At 33.2% G+C, this 16,774-nt stretch overlaps 1 protein-coding gene across 1 annotated transcript in view; it reads right to left on the bottom strand.

The window, feature by feature from the left end:
- LOC149533982 (MADS-box transcription factor 23-like) overlaps positions 1–16,774 on the bottom strand; it is a 270,235-nt gene that overhangs the window by 125,676 nt on the left and 127,785 nt on the right. The window contains exons 4-5 of the mRNA XM_089805949.1: positions 12,718–12,779; positions 12,522–12,621 (exon numbers count right to left, since the gene is read on the bottom strand). Of these exons, the coding sequence (XP_089662075.1) occupies positions 12,522–12,621; positions 12,718–12,779 (162 nt within the window). The remainder of the gene's footprint in view (positions 1–12,521; positions 12,622–12,717; positions 12,780–16,774) is intronic.

Below are 16,774 nucleotides of genomic sequence, written 5' to 3'. Positions count from 1 at the left end.
AGTTGTTAGAGGACTATGAGTAGGATATTCATTTTTTGGTTGATTCTAGCAAGGTTTTTATCCAGGTAGTAAGGCCTAGGGTGGCATGGGTTAAACCTCTGGGATATGAGGTAAAAATAGATGATGCTTAGGACATTATTGAGGCTCTCTTGAATGAGCCGGTAGACCCCAAGGCACATTATTTTGGAACCTATGAGGAGGCTAAGGATAGAATTGAAATTGAAATCAAGTTACCTTAGATAGTGAAGAGAGGAAGGAAGAAGGTAGAGAAAATATTAAAGGACACCAAGTCATCAAGTTCTCCTCTCATGCTAACTAAAAGAAAAGGTGATGAACTTGAAGAAGAAGAAGGTGAGGAAGAAGATGTAGAAGAAGAGGATCTTGAAGAGGAAGATCCTCCCAAGAAGAAAAAGAAGGTAATTATAAAAAAAACTACAAAATCATGCCCTACAATATTCACCAGACAAACGAAGCCAAGAAGGAAACTCAAACTTGGAGAGGATAAAGATGAAGCTGAATGAATAATATTTCAGAAGACTACCCCTACATTTGTATAAAGATTAGAAAGATTGGAAGAAGAAGGTGGCATGACATACTTCAAATCTCTTAAGTATGACACTAGAAGTGTAGAGGAGAAGAAACAAATTGAGGATGCCCTAGTAGCAAAAATGACAAAATGGAAATACTCTCCTGATGAACTTAAAGCTCAAGTTCCTAGTATAATTCTCAAGGAAGTTGCTCTAGTATGGGAAAATGTAGTAAATGTTGCAAGAGACATCAGAGAATAGACCTCGAGATAACTCATGCTGAGTTTTAGTGATAAAGAGGTAAAGAAATAATTAAAGGAAAATGAAAAAAGGTGACACCAAAATTCAATGCATCATCGATCCTATTAAAGGACATTGAGTTAGTTGTGAAGTCCAACACCATAGCATGAAAGAACACCTATGGGCTACACAAACCCAGTGATCAAGTTGCGTAGATTAGTGACAAGGACAATGAAGAAGAAGATGTGGAAATAGAAGATGAGGAAATAGAAAATGTAGGAGGTTATGTTGAAGAAGAAGAAGATCAAGAAGCTACAAAAGGAGATCTTCCTGAGATTTAGAGTATTTAGGAATTTGATGCAGTGAAGATAGTAGCAGAGGTTATGGTCTCCTTTCCTCATTCTCAAAGAAAAGCCTTAGTGCAACCCACCTCTGAGAAGGATTCTCCTAAGTTGGTTGAGGTAAAAACTACATTACCAAACACTCAAAAAATCTCTGGAACAACATTACCAAGTATCATGATGAATGAAGCTTCCTTCACTTCATCTACTGAATCCAATCACTCCAACATTAGGCATTACTAAGCTACATGAAAGTATTCCTGCTATTAGTATTACTTCTTCTACTTTTTTCTCTATTTCTATTGATTCACCTATTCTATCTATACTGACTGTATCCACAATAAGTGCAATGATAGTTGAGGTCAATACTCAACTAAGAACAAATATTTTGAGCAAAAGAAAAGAAATTGTTGCTTCTACTATCCAAAAGGAAAATGATAAAGAAGTAGAAGCATCTACTAAAGAAATTGATCTAGAGGAGGATATTGTAATACCATATTGGGATCTTTCCAATATAACTCCTAATCAAATGGATACCCTAGGTGAGCTATGGAAGAAAAGTGCTAAACAACAAAAGCTCAGAGAAGAGAAGAAAAAGGAAAATCAAGTTCTTGAAGATATCAAGGGCATATTCATTGATGCACTAAGTACTAAGGTTGATGAGAAGAAACCAATTTTGGACCAACTTGTTGAAATTATTCACAACTATAATGGGGAGCTTAATGGACAAGAAAAAAATACTACAAAGGGTAGAAAGAAAGTTTGAAAACAAATTTTTGGAGCAGGTACCACAAAAGATAGCTATTGACCAAGTATAGTTATCTACTATTCTTCCTACACTTGAAACTTCTATAAATAATGTTGTTTCTTTATTTGTTAAGTGATAAATCTATCTTTTCTAAGAAAATAAAGGATAAAATATCCAAGATAGATAATGACATGAAGGAAAGTACACAAAAATTGTCACTTGATCCCAGTTGCAACTTTACACATTTTTTGAAGATCGGGTACTTGATAGATCTTCAAGTAGAATTATTAAGGGAAGAAGCTAGGATTAGGAATACACTTGTAGATATTCAAGGCATGATCCTTCCCAATATGGATGCACTACAAAATTCTATTGCACATGCAAAGACATCGATCCATGACAATAATTTTTCCATAGCTAACCACATGATGAAACTTTTTGTAGAAGTATAGATAGCCTTGCATGCATCTAAGGCATTGAAAGAGAATTGGTACAAGACCATGTCAATCATTTTGAAGGTACATAATGATTTCTTTCTACATTTAGGTATTAACTTGTAAATATTTTGCATGTTAGAATTCTTTAGAATAACTGAGAGGGTGGGTGAATCAGTTATCCAAGGTTGAATAATGTCCAATACAACTTTTTCTTCTAATCCTTAATGGCACATAGCTAAAACTATCATACATGAAATTAAACATTAAACATCCATAAAAGATAACATGCATCACACCATAACACTAAGGATTTTTATGACCCAAAAACCCTCTAGGAATAAGAAGGTAAAACTGGGGTGGGGATGATACCCACAAAATAATTGCACAATTGATTTCAACCACTTCTGTTGGTTTTCCCTATTAAAGGCTTTACATACTGTAAGATGTGACCCTGTTAAAGGATTTAAGAATATTCAACTTAGAATGTCACCCTATTAAAGGATTTACATAGAGCTGTTAGGCTCACCCAAGTCCATGGGATTTACAATCACCTTCTCAAAAGAATCTTTCATCCCTCTCTAAGGATCTCCTATCCTCCTTCTAAGGATCTCTTATCCTTCTCCTAAGGATCTCTTTATCCTTCTCCTAGGGATCTCTTTATCCTTTTCCTAAGGCTTATCCACATAGCTGTTAAGCTAACCTAGCAATATTTGATTTCAATATCTAATACAATGGTAATAGAGTATTAGAAGGCTTTTGACTGGTTTAGATTACAACCCTAACTATGCAGATTTTAAGTCACTCTTCAATTCTTTTCATGGCTTGCCTTTTCTCCCTTGTAGTGTTGATAGCTTGTTCACCCTTCAAGATCTGTCTCCTTGAGTTCTTCTACTCATTATGCCATTGCACTCCATAATCACTTGATCAACTCAGAGTCTTGATGCTCTGTACTTACACCCCTTGGCTTCTTCGCACGACCATACTTATGACAAACTCCCTCTCATACATGCGCACTTGATCTTTGACCTGTAACTCCTTATAAAGAAGTTATGTTCTTCATTTCCCACTCAAATCTTGATTTGATCTTGAGAAAATGGTATTGTTTTCCCTCCAAATTGCTTCTTCTAGAAACTTCATGATAAATCCATTAGCATTCACTTTGAATTGGTTTGCATGGTTTACGTAAAATTTTGTGATATCTACTCATCATCCTTATCATCCAACTAATTCACAAAATTTGACGTAACAAACTTATCGCTGTTGATATGGAAAATCTTTAACTTAACAATTAATGGAGCAAATTGGCATCATTGGTTTACTGATGCTTGGCTCCTTCTATGTTACTCGACACCTGATCTTCACTCAGCACCTGAAGGCTACTCGACACCTAATCTTCATTTGGCACCTGAAGGCTACTTGGCACCTGAAGATCACTTGGCACCTGATCTTCACTCAGCACCTAAAGGCTACTCAACACCTGAAGATCACTCGACACACACTAAAGTTGAGCTTTCTCAGCTTTAATAGAGAATTTGTTTGGCTCTAACTAGCTTGCTCGGCTCTCTCCAATGAACTTAGTTAGGCTTTACAAATGACTTAGTTAAACATTACATCTTTGATGTGTCTTAGTGTGTCCAACCTCTTAGAGTATGTCATCAATACACTATTTCATCAATGGCTTAGCTGATCCTTATACTTCATTACAACATCATAACTTCAACCTTTCTCAAGGTATTCTAGTTACATCTTATTGATTACCAACTCCTTGACAATCAACCAATTGATAGTATTTGGATCACTTAAGCAATTGTCATTCCTGCAAGTAGAAAGTTTGACATCAATGACAAAACAATGATTGAATACATTCTTTACCAGTTCCATTATTCTTCATTCATGATCATTTCAATCATTTCCAACATTGCACCTTTGGCATTTATCTCAAAAAGGGGGAGAAGATTATTGGTATATTATCATACTCCAAATATATGTATGGGGGAGTAGCAATATGAAAGGAAAAACATCTATAGATAGCAAAAAATATGTTTACAAAAGCAATTTAAAAATATCAAAAAATAGAGTAAGAGATTACTAAGCTATGATAGTAGACATCAGTCAAAACTAAGTTGAAGATTTAGATTGATTATAAGGGGAGTTTTGACTTGTAATTTTGAGAATTTAGACTTTTGGTATGATAAGTTTTTTTGTCACCAACACAAAGGGAAAGATTGTTGATATTAAAGTCAATTTTTCTATTAGTGACTTAATACTTAGTCAGTTGGTCTCATTGCTATCGAGTTGCATAGTTGCTACCAAGATTGCCCTACTTCTAGAAATGTTAACCAAGTGTCTCAGTTTCTACCAAGCTAATCAGACCATAGTTCATGATGAGCTTCATAGTATCTATTGCGCATCTAAGATAGTTTATATTATTGCTTGAGTATAGTAGAGTCTACCAAGCTTTGTAGTGTAAGTGATAAAAAATGTAGTGTTAACCAAGTTCTATAGTGTTAACCAAGTATATCAGTGTCTACTGAGCTTTTAGTGTTAAAAAAGTGAATTCAGTGTTGACCAAGCCATGTAGTGTCAACCAAGTAATTTAGTATCTACTGAGTTTCTTAGTGTTTACTGAGTCATACAGTGTTGATTGGGTTCCTACTACTTGAAGTGATTAGTATTTATTGATCTTCAACATCATCTAAATGCTAGAGTCTATCAAGTGTTGATAATGTTTTCCAAGTGTTAGAACATCACTGAGTTTTCTTTAGAACTCAAGTTATAGCAGTGTGTCGACTTTGTGAATTATGATGAATTTGATATTGTAGCTAGCTCTAGAAGGTAATTAAGTAGATCTATATATATGTAATACATTGTATCATGTCCAAAATTAAAAAGTATGTGAACAAGAAGAAAATGAGTGTGAATTAAAGAAGGCTATGAGAATTATAAGGAAAAGAAGAGACTCATCTATCATAGTTAGGTGATCATAGTTATTCAAAGGAATCTGATTCAGAAAATTGAGTTGTAGATCAAATACCAACCACTAATTCTTCCTAATAGGTGAATTAGTCAAATCCTCTAACATGGTGGACTTAATAGCCTTATTCCAAATCTCCTAATAGAGTGCATACTTCATTGTATGTTTGTATCATTTAACAAGGTGGACCTAATAGTCCTTATTGCTCCTAATAGGGCAGGTCATTACAGATGACCAATTATAAGCCTTAATAGGCCCACTTTATACTATATTCATAAAGCTTGTGGGTATCATCCCCACCCCAATTTTACTTTCTATTTTGGAAGGTTTATGGTTTACCAATATTGTGTCAAAGTGTTATGAACGTTTTATTGCTTTCATTCTTTTATGTATGAAACTAGATTAGATTAAGCAGTAATGGTTTTATTGGTTCTTGATTCACCCCTTTCCCCTTAGTAACCTAGTCAAAATTACATTTCCAACAAATACTTCAATGGCTAGGGATGATGAGAAGTTAGCAACTGAGAACATCATCTAGCAAAATCTCTAAACTTGATGAATATTAGAGGAACCGTTCTATCCCCTTCACAACTATAGATAACCAATTTAGTACCTCCATAAAAATAATGTAAAGAATTATTTTTGTAGGCATATTTTTTTTATCACTTTAGAAGGGATAGGCTTAGTATGAATAATGTAAAATTCAACATAGTACATAGAAAAAATTTACCATTAGATGATGCATGTAGAAAACCCTTGCCAAAGTAAATTGTCACATATGAATTTAGCATCTTCCTACAAAATTTGCACTATTAAAAACCCATTTATGTCTTCAAAATATTCTAAAATGAGTCTGAAACATGTGCATCTATGATAATATGATGTAGGGAGAGAGAGAGAGAACAGCCAAGGCCAAAGGCTCATGCAACTATCCAAACCACCCTACAAGAGTTAACACAATGAAAGAAAACACAAGGAATAACAACCAAAGGAGGAAGAAAAGAGAAATACTTTTACTGATTCATCAAATAATCAACATACATGCCCAGTTGTAAGGCCTTCTAGGTTATAGCCAGACGTAAAATATAACTTCTTAATCCACGATCCAGCTTTAATTCTGCATTTACAAACACCTATGCATTCCTTTTCTAAATTCACTAAAACATGCCTTAACTCTAAGCCTAAACACTCTCTATATTTTTTCCAAAATGACTTATAGAAGATTCTAGAACATAGAAAAGCAACAAGTCAGCCCATAACAAATATCAACTACCTATACCAAAATTAAATGCAAGAAAGATTGGCCCAAATTGGAACTGTACACAAATGACATAGAAAATTAAGACTTTATAGAAACTAGAAATCAACATCTACACAAGCTCAACACCCAAAGGATCACTCAACACCAATAGGAACTCAACAACCAAAGGAATCACTCGGTAGCAACTACAAACTTGGTACCCAAAGGAATCACTCAATAGCAACTATGAACTCAGCACCTAAAGGAATCACTCAACAACAACTGTGAACTTGGCACCCAAAGGAAATCACTTGGAACCAACAAGAACATGGCACCTAATGGATCACTTGCTACCAACAAGAAGAAAGAATAAAAGTGCAGGATTGCAAGGAAACCTAGGATGCTCCTGCATTAGGCAACCAAGCTTGGAGAAAAATGATTCTCCTGAATCATGCAAGTGTCACAACCTAAGTTGAATCTAACTCAGATTGAGAAATCGATGTAGCATCTTCAACTGGTCTATTCTTCTACTTCACCAAATATTCATAGTAGTCTTTTCCTCTTGTACTTTTACCAACTCTCTAGTTTAATATCTATTCAACCTCTTCAATTTGCTTCTTAAGATAATCATCAAGTACAACAACTTCATCATCTAACTCATGATACTTATACAGATCAACGATATTGAATATAGGAGATATATCCATGTCATCAAGTAACTCAACTTCATAAGCATTTCGGTTGTCAAACTTCTTCAAGATTTTGCAAGGTCCAAACTTCCTCATCTTCAGCTTATTGTATGTTCCAACTAGGAATCTTTCTTTCTTCAAATGAACCATCACCTCATCAACAACTTCAAAATCATGATGTCTTCTAGATTTATTAGCATTCTCTTTATACTTCTGATTACTTTGTTCCAACCTCAACTTCACTTCTTTATGCAAAGACTCCATAAAATCAGCAAATTCTTCTTCTACATCACTTCTCTTTTCTTCACTAGCAACATCTTTTAAATATAATATACCTCTAGGATGCATTCCAATAACAATCTTAGAAGGTGTCTTTCCTGTACTCCTATTCATAGAATTGTTATATGCAAATTTAGTTTTTGCCAATACCATCTCCAAATTACTTGGCTTATTCCCAACTAAACATCTCAGAAAATTACCCAAGCTTCTATTCACAACCTCTATCTGTCCATCTATCTGTAGATGGAATGTAGAGCTAAACTTCAACTCAGTACCCATCTTCTTCCACAAAGTCTTCCAAAAATTACCAACAAACTTACTATGTCTATCAAAAATAATACTTCTTGGTAATCCATGCAATCTCACAATCTGTTTAAAGAAGAGTTTACCAACATGCTTAGCATCAGATGTCTTCTTACAAGGTATGAGATGAGCCATCTTAAAAAATCTGTCCACTATAAAAAATATGGAATCATACCACTTTACTATCTTAGGCAATCCAAAAACAAAATCCATACTAATGTCAGTCCAAGGTTTCTCAGGAATAGTAATAGGTGTATACAAACTAGTATTTTGACTCACCCCTTTTGCAACTTGAAAAACTGCAAAACTCTTTACAAATTTTTGAACATATTTATACATTTGTGACCAATAATATTTCTCTTTTAGCAAACTCGATGTTCTATCAATTCCAAAATGTCCAACTAATCCACCACTACGCTTTTCCTTGATCAGATTCAATCTCATAGAACTTCTAGGAATACACAACTGAATACCTTTGAACAACATACCTTCTTGAATTAAATACTCATCATACTTACTTATGTGATCTGTCAGATTTGGTGCTCTACACTCTCTCCATGCCTTTGAAAAATTAGGATTAGCATCATACAACTCTTTCATTTCAGTCAACAAAGAATGTCTTCTACTCAATGCATTAGCAAGTCTATTAGTAACTCCACTCTTATGCTTGATCGCAAATGTAAAACTCTAGAAGTACTCAACCCACTTCATATGTCTTTGATTAAATTTATGTTGAATTTCCAAGTATTGTAAAGCTTTATGATCAGTATACAGTACAAACTCTTTAAGAATCAAATAATGTATCCACTTCTTCAATGCTTGAACAATAGCATAAAACTCTCAATCATACACTAAATATTTCATTTTAAAATCATTCAACTTTTTAGTAAGGAAAACAATAGGTTTACCTTCTTGACTTAAAATAGCTCCTATTGCATTACCACTTACATTACATTCAACTTGAAATACTTTATTGAAATCAGGCAAAGGCAATACAAGTAATTCAACAACTTTTTGTTTTAAAGTCTCAAAACTCTTAGACAACTCCATGTGTCCACATAAAGTCCTTTTTATCTCCAATCATTGTCTCAATCATAGCATTACAAATAGAACTAAAATTATTTATAAATTTTCTATAAAAACTATCCAAACCATGAAATGATCTTACCTCACCCACATTCTCAAGTGTAGGACATTCCAAAATTGCTTTGACCTTCTTAGGATCCATCTTCAATCCATCAGCTGAAATCACAAATCCCAAATACACAATTTCATCTTCCATGAAAGAACACTTTTTCAGATTAATAAAAAACTTTTCCTCTTTCAACCTTTGCAATACTTGTCTAATATGCTCAAGACTTTCTTTCTTAGTCTTGCTGAATATTAGAATATCATCCAATTAGACAATCACAAACTTACCCAAGAATCTTTTTAAAACTTCATTCATCAACCTCATGAAAGTACTAAGTGTATTAGTCAAACCGAAAGGAATAACCAACCATTCATAAAAACCATCTTTTGTCTTGAAAGAAGTCTTCCATTCATCACCTTCTCTAATTCTAATATGATGATAGCCACTCTTCAAATCAATCTTGGTAAAATACTTGTCTCCACTCAAACAATCCATTATGTCATCCATCCTCAGCATAGGAAACTTATATTTCGCTATTATTGTTAATAGCTCTGGAATCAATACACAGTCTCCATTCTCCATTCTTTTTAGTTGCTAATATAGCAGGTACAACACATGGACTCAAGCTTTCTCTGATCAAACCTTTCTACAATAACTCATGCACTTGTCTATTAAGTTCTTCGTTCTCTGTAGTTGTTAATCTATATGGTGCTTCAAGTTTAAAAATACTTATACTTCTTATTGGATGTAAACCATTAGGAATATCATCAACAATAATGTCTTTATACTCATTTAGAAATTCTATAATTTCTAGTGGTACTCAGCTATATCACTATCGATTGTCTCTTGGTCATTACTAGCTTCTGCTACTCGGTCATTACTACCAACACTTGGTCCTCTAGGAAATATAGAAAAAAAAAACTTGATTCTTCTTTACTTCCTTTTCAAATTGTTTCCCATTAACCATGCAAGATTTTATTGTAGTGCAACTAACCTCATCTAGACTTTCAACCAAAGGCAACAATATTTGCTTCTTCCCATTCACCCAAAGAGTATATTGATTCAATCTTCTATCATGTACAACATATCTATCATATTGCCAAGGTCTACCCAAAAAAAATGACAACAATCCATAGGCATAATATCACACAAAATTTCATCAAAGTAATGTCCAATCTTGAACCTCACAAGGAATTGCTCACTTACCAATATCTTATGCTCATCTTTGATCTATGAAACATGATAAGGTTTTGGATGCATCAACCTCTACAATTGCAACTTTGTAACCAACTCTTTTAATGCCAAATTTGTAGAACTTCCACTGTGAATGATCACTTTACAACATTTTCCAGCCATCTTACATATTGTCTTGAAAAGACTCCCCCTTAAAATAGGTTCCTCATCACTTCCCTTATTACATAAGGTTCTTTGCACCATCAAATTTTCTCTAGAGTTAGGTCCACTTGGTGAACCCTCATCATCTTCTTGAATCACAACATTTCTATTACCTTGCCCACTTTCAGAGGATTCACATTCAAAAGATCTATGTCTCTCTTTACCACATTTGAAACAATTACCATGAAATCCACCTCTAGAATAAGAATTACCTCTTCCTCAATAATAATTAGTACCTCCTTGAAAATAATTACCACTTTTCCATTTAGTCTTGCCTTTGTCATCATTCTTCCATTCAAATTTGCCTTTATCTTGCATAAAATTGTCAGATCTTCCACCTTCACCATAAGATCTACCTCTACCTCTCTGGAATCTACCACCTCTACCTCTTTGTCTTTGTTCATGCTTCTTTGTCAAGATCTCCTTGGCTTTTAAGGCATATTGATATGCTTCTTCTACACTTTCCAACTTTGCAAAACTTATTTCATCTTGTATTCCAGATCTCAATCCATTAATGTACCTAGCAATTTTCTCAACATCATCATCCACATGTCTAGATTTGATGTCCAATCTATAAAATTCCTTGGTATATTCTTTCATAGTCATGTCTCTTTGTCTCAAATTTTGCATCTTTCTCAACAAGATAACTTGGTAATCAGTAGGGAGGAATTTGTTCTTTACCTTGTTCACCATCTTTGGCCATGTTCTGATCTTCTCCTTTCCTCTCCTTTGTCTATCAGTTTGCAAATGTTCTCACCATAGTAATGCATGACCTTTCAACCTAGTGATTACAATCTTCATCTTTCTATTATTAGGAGTGTTTTCATACTCAAAGAACTTCTCCATATCAGAGATTCAATCCAACGCAGCATTGCTATCCAATTTTCCATCATACGAAACAACTTCTATATCAGTCTTTGAATTTTACTTAGAAAATACTCGCAACAATATTTCCTCAGCTTGATCTTCTTTAGGTTCTAGATTATGATTTGGTCCTGCTACTTCATCATCACTTACATCATTAAGATTTTCTCCTCTCCTCTAGGTTGTCTCTACAATATCTAATCTGGCTACAATTTGTGTCAACTAATCCAATATAGCATCATCAATATTTCTTCTACCATGAACCATCTTTACAAATTAGGTTCCTACAAAATCATAACCCTCTACAAGTTATAGGTCAAATCTGTAGATCTACAACCCTACAACCAAATCCAAATTAGGGTTCTACATGATCCAATCTCCACAAGGATGAACCTCAAGCTCTAACACCAATTGATGTAGGGAGAGAGAGAACAACCAGGGCCAAAGGCTCACCTAGCCATCCAAACCAACCTGCAAAAGTTAACACAATAGAAGAAAACACAAGGAATAACAACCAAAGGAGGAAGAAGAGAGAAATACTTTTATTGATTCATTAAATAATTAGCATACATGCCCAACTATAAGGCCTTATGGGTTATGGCCAGATACAAAATATAACTTCCTGATCCACGATCTAGCCTTAATTCTGCATATATAAACACCTATGCATTCTTTTTCTACACTCTCTTAAATATGCCTTAACTCTAAGCCTAAACACTCTCTATATACTTGCCAAAATGGCTTACATAAGATTCTAGAACATAGAATAGCCACAAGTCGTCCCATAATAGATATCGACTACTTATACCAAAATTAAATGCAAGCAAAGTCAGTCCAAACTGGAACCAAACACAGATGACTCAGAAAATGAAGACTTTACAGAAACTACACTCGACATCTACATGAGCTCAGCACCCAAAGGATCACTCGACACCAATAGGAACTTAGCACCCAAAGGAATCACTCGGTAGCAACTACAAACTCAGCACCCAAAGGAATCACTCGACAACAACTATGAACTCGACACCCAAATGAATCACTTGGCAGCAACTATGAACTCAATATCCAAAGGAAATCACTTGAAACCAACAAGAACATGGCACCCAAAGGATCACTTAGCACCAATAGGTAGAAAAAACAAAAGTGCAGGATTACAAGGAAACCCAGGATGCTCTTGCATCATAATAGGTGGATCCAAATATGTTCCTACTAAAGAGCTCATGAAAGAGGAGCAAGAAGAGAAATTATGAACTATTTAAATTAAAAATGATTTATTTATCTTTTAAACATTAGTTTATTATTTATATGAAATATGTTAATTTAGCTTAAAATAAAATACAATAAAATAACACCTTTGTTGATCGAATTTTGTGTAGCCCAACTTCCATTTTTTCTTCTAATTCTTGTAACTCTTTTATTGTTAGCTCTTGAAGGTCTTCTCCATCCATATTCCTATGCCAAACCAATAAATAAATCCTTTTTTAAAAAACTAATTAATTATAATAAATAATTTCTTGATTTAAAAAAATATTTATTTGTATGGTTTACCTCAAAGTATGGTTGATGCTTTCCATTTTTTGTCTTATCCTTCCAAAATCGTGATTATCAAGCTGTCCAAATAACATGAAAAATATTGCTAAAATATTAAATTCTAGTATACATTTAAGATTTGGAGAAAAGTGTTACATCGTCAATTCTACTACATATCAATTATAAAGATATTTAATGAAAACCAAATTGTTAGTAAAAAATAACATCTAAAATTAAATTATCAATAGAATATGAAGCTAACTTTTTTAGAAAAAGCATCTAATTTAAAAAAGATAATAGAATATTATTTTTACCATAAATTATTATAATGAGTTTGGAGTATAATTTTATTGTATAATATTACATTTTTCCATAAAAATATTAAATTATAAATTTAAAAAATGAAAGAAAAAGTTGTATATTTAAAACCATTTTTATCATAATGATGTATTTACTTTTGACTCTTTTATTTGAAACATATTATAATGGTGTTTTTTATAATGTTTTGTGTATAAACACATCTCAATGTTGTAATATGTTTGTCACTCACTTTTGTATAAAAGGACTCAAAGGATACCTCTTCCAAATATTTCTCCACCCTAGACATTGTTAAGTATTCAAAAGTATTTCTTATGTACAATTATCTATAGTGTTTGCAATATTTTTAAACATACTTTTCAAATTTTAATATTATAAATTTTAGTCAAATATGTATATGAATCATTTCCCATGTCTAAAGAACCCAAGAAAATCATGAAAAACTTATTAAAATAAAATATGTACATGAATGCATGCATCCACATCTAATCATATACCACAAATTTGAACTTCAAAGAATTTTTCATCAAATCAAATTAAAAATTTCATTCATATGTTTATTAAACTATATTTGAAGGAAATGAAGGGGTCAGGGGATGTTAACCTTGATTTGCCTCTAAAGCCTAGGGACACTTTCACTAAAATTAAGGAGACATCTAAGACCACTATTGACTTTGACAATTGGGTAAATAATAGGATCCTTTCCATGAAAAATTTGGTGGAAAATTTGGATAATGGGTTACAGAATGAAGTGGAGGCAAGGAAAAGAAGCGATGAAATTATCCCACCAAATTAAAGAGGTGGAAGGAAAAATTAATAAAATCCTGAAGGATAGTGACAATAGGTTCCATTCCTCCATCAGAAGCTCATGGGTGGAAGAGTATAATGGACTTTGAGGGCATTGAGGTAAATGTTGACCTGAATAGAGAAAACAATAACCAAAAGGAGGAAGATAGTGATGGCCCAAGGAAAAGAACAAGAGGATAACTCAAACAAGAATAAGGTGACCATGTTGTTGAAGAATTATGAAGATGATCCACAGGGTATGAAGATTTAGGTTGCTAAGGCTTTAAGGAGATGGCTCAAGTGTTGTTTGTTGTGGTCTTTTGGTTTGTCTTAGTCGTGACATAGGTTTTTTTGTTTTTGTTGATTAGATGTTCTAGTTTGTTGGATTTTATCATGTTTCATCTATCTTTTCCATCATAGTACTACTTTTAGACTCTTTTTATTATATCATGTAAATTGCTACTTTTTGGGTTTCAAGTCCTTGTAAAACTTGTTTTCACCAATACAAAATTAGTATTTGAAAAATAAATTCACTTCACATACTATTCTTATTAGGTGATGGTTGAAGTGGTATGACTACAAAGTTTTAAACCATAGTTCGTTCATTGTAATTGCAAACTTTTGCATTCATTGGTTTGAGGTTCTCTTCGATTTGATGGTTGACATTTCTAAACTTGGAACGAGGTCTCTGATTTATAAACACACAACTTCATGGCTCTAGATCAAGAATTTTTCACATTATACCAAATATTATGTCATGCAAGAGTCACTAGTCATATTTAATCTTTTTACTTCGCACTTATTGAAAACTATATATATCAGAAGATTATAGTGTTCTTCAACACGAGAAAATAAACATAAAAAATAATAATCTCTAGATTTAGGTTTTGTAATGTTGGAAAGTAGGTAGAACAATATTTTTATTTAAACTAGGAAGTAGACTTATTTCACTTAATTACAATAAGGAATGTAGACATAGTTATCTCAAAGTTTAGGGCACAACATGAATTCAACACTAATGTAGAGGCAAAGGTGTCTATGAGATCATTGATACTATAGTTTATAATAGAGATATAAATTCCAAACACTAAATTCAAGTTTCAAACCCTTAAAGAGTTTATTTCTAAATTCTAGGTTTCAAATTAATAGTAGTACTTCAAAACAAGTTTTTCAAGTGTATCTCCCAAGGTATATCAAATATCCAAAAATTTATTACCATAGGATGCTATGTGTTTCACTTGTTTAAATATTAAATATACAAATAGGTTTATTTAAGATAATACCCTCATTAATTCATTTATATGCAACAATTATATCTAATTAGGCTTCATTTACAAATCAAGTGTGTTATTTTAGGAATCCAACTTCCAAATCTTAATTCAAGGTCCCTAAACATGTCTCGTCTAGTCTAAATCTACAAATTTGATCAATTAGAACTATCACCAAGTTAGCCTTTTATAAAATTATGTGGTTGGTTGATCATTTTAATCCTAATACAGAGAGATATTAGGCTAGGTCATCACTAAGTTGACTTATAGATCCATCCCCTACTCTTTCCAAGTTATCAGACATAAAGAACACCCTAAAAATATCATGTCATTGACTAACAAAATATTCCATCTTTGGAATAGGCCTCAAAAAATGATTTATTTTACCAAAACCTCAAACTTAGGGTTTCATGACTAATTCAACAAATTTCCTCAAGAATTTTTAAATATTAATTAAATTGGAGCAAGACAAATGTAAAAGGTAGTACAGTCATCACACCATTAAATAAAACAATTTTCATATAAAAGTCTTTACAACAACAAAAAAACTAGTAAAACATAGGAAACATTGTTATTTTACTAATTGAACATAAACAAATAATGGCCTATCACCATGTCTCTCCAACATTTATAATGGTTATTAGCCAACATTTAAAGTATAACTAGAAAAGATATGATTTTTACATAATGAAAACATTTAAAGGGAAAGTTTTTGATATTAAGAAGTAGCCAAAATGGGGGCTAACCCAAAAGGAAAATCTGAAACACAACAAAAAGTCACTAGTAGAAGATTATCATCCTACCCCTTTTATTAATACCAAAAAACCCCACATCAAAGCATCCTAGTATCTAAGAGTATTATAGTCAGTAGGTAGAGTAATAAGTTGAGAATTTAACATATACCAACTCTAGATAATAAAAATAAATTGAGCCCAACTAAAGACTATAGATGAAGCCCTCAAAGGAAAAGTCCAAGTAACTAAAAAAATCAAAAAAGGAAAATAAACACAAAGAGGTGTCTCTCTTTCTTATCTTTACTAGGCCTTTCCAGCAACACACAAAGTTAGACATCTGGCAAAAAAAGTACAAGGATCTCATAGTATTTACACCAATAGAGGTAATAACTGAATATTTCTTTGAATGAAGGAGATGAAGAGTGGTGACCACTGAGTGTGTGACCTAAACTGCAAATTTGTCCACCTCATCAAATCTCTAGTCAAGGTTATCCTATCTCCTCATGAGTTTCTTAATGCTATCATTGAACATGGAAGTCTCCTTAGCATAGCCCTAAACACCAATTCTTAGAGTGAATTGAGGTTCATTCCCATCACCTTTGGTATTGTTCTTATCCTTATCTTTTCTTCAAGTAGGGGAGGTGATAGTATCAAGGGCACCATTGTCACACCCAACATTGGTATCATTTGGGGTCAGCTTTGATCTCCTTAGCTATCTCTCTTTCTTCTCTTTACTAGGCCTTTCTTGCAACACACGAAGCTAGTCCTCTACCATAAATTGGTATAAGGATCTCATAGTATTTACACCAATAGAGGAAACAAACCCATCTTTCTTAGCATGAGGGAGATGAGAGTTATGATTTTTGAGTGTATGACCTTGACCACAAAGTTCACCACCTCGTCAAATCTCTAGTCAATGTTATCATGTATCCCCGTGAGTCTCTAAATTCTCTCATTGAGCATAGAATT

This window comes from Cupressus sempervirens, chromosome 10, assembly GCF_028749045.1.
Source record: "Cupressus sempervirens isolate cs-2001-9-10 chromosome 10, ASM2874904v1, whole genome shotgun sequence".
Lineage (NCBI taxonomy): Eukaryota > Viridiplantae > Streptophyta > Pinopsida > Cupressales > Cupressaceae > Cupressus > Cupressus sempervirens.
The sequence above is the reverse complement of the archived record's forward strand: the minus strand, read 5'-3'. Positions and strand labels throughout refer to the sequence as shown.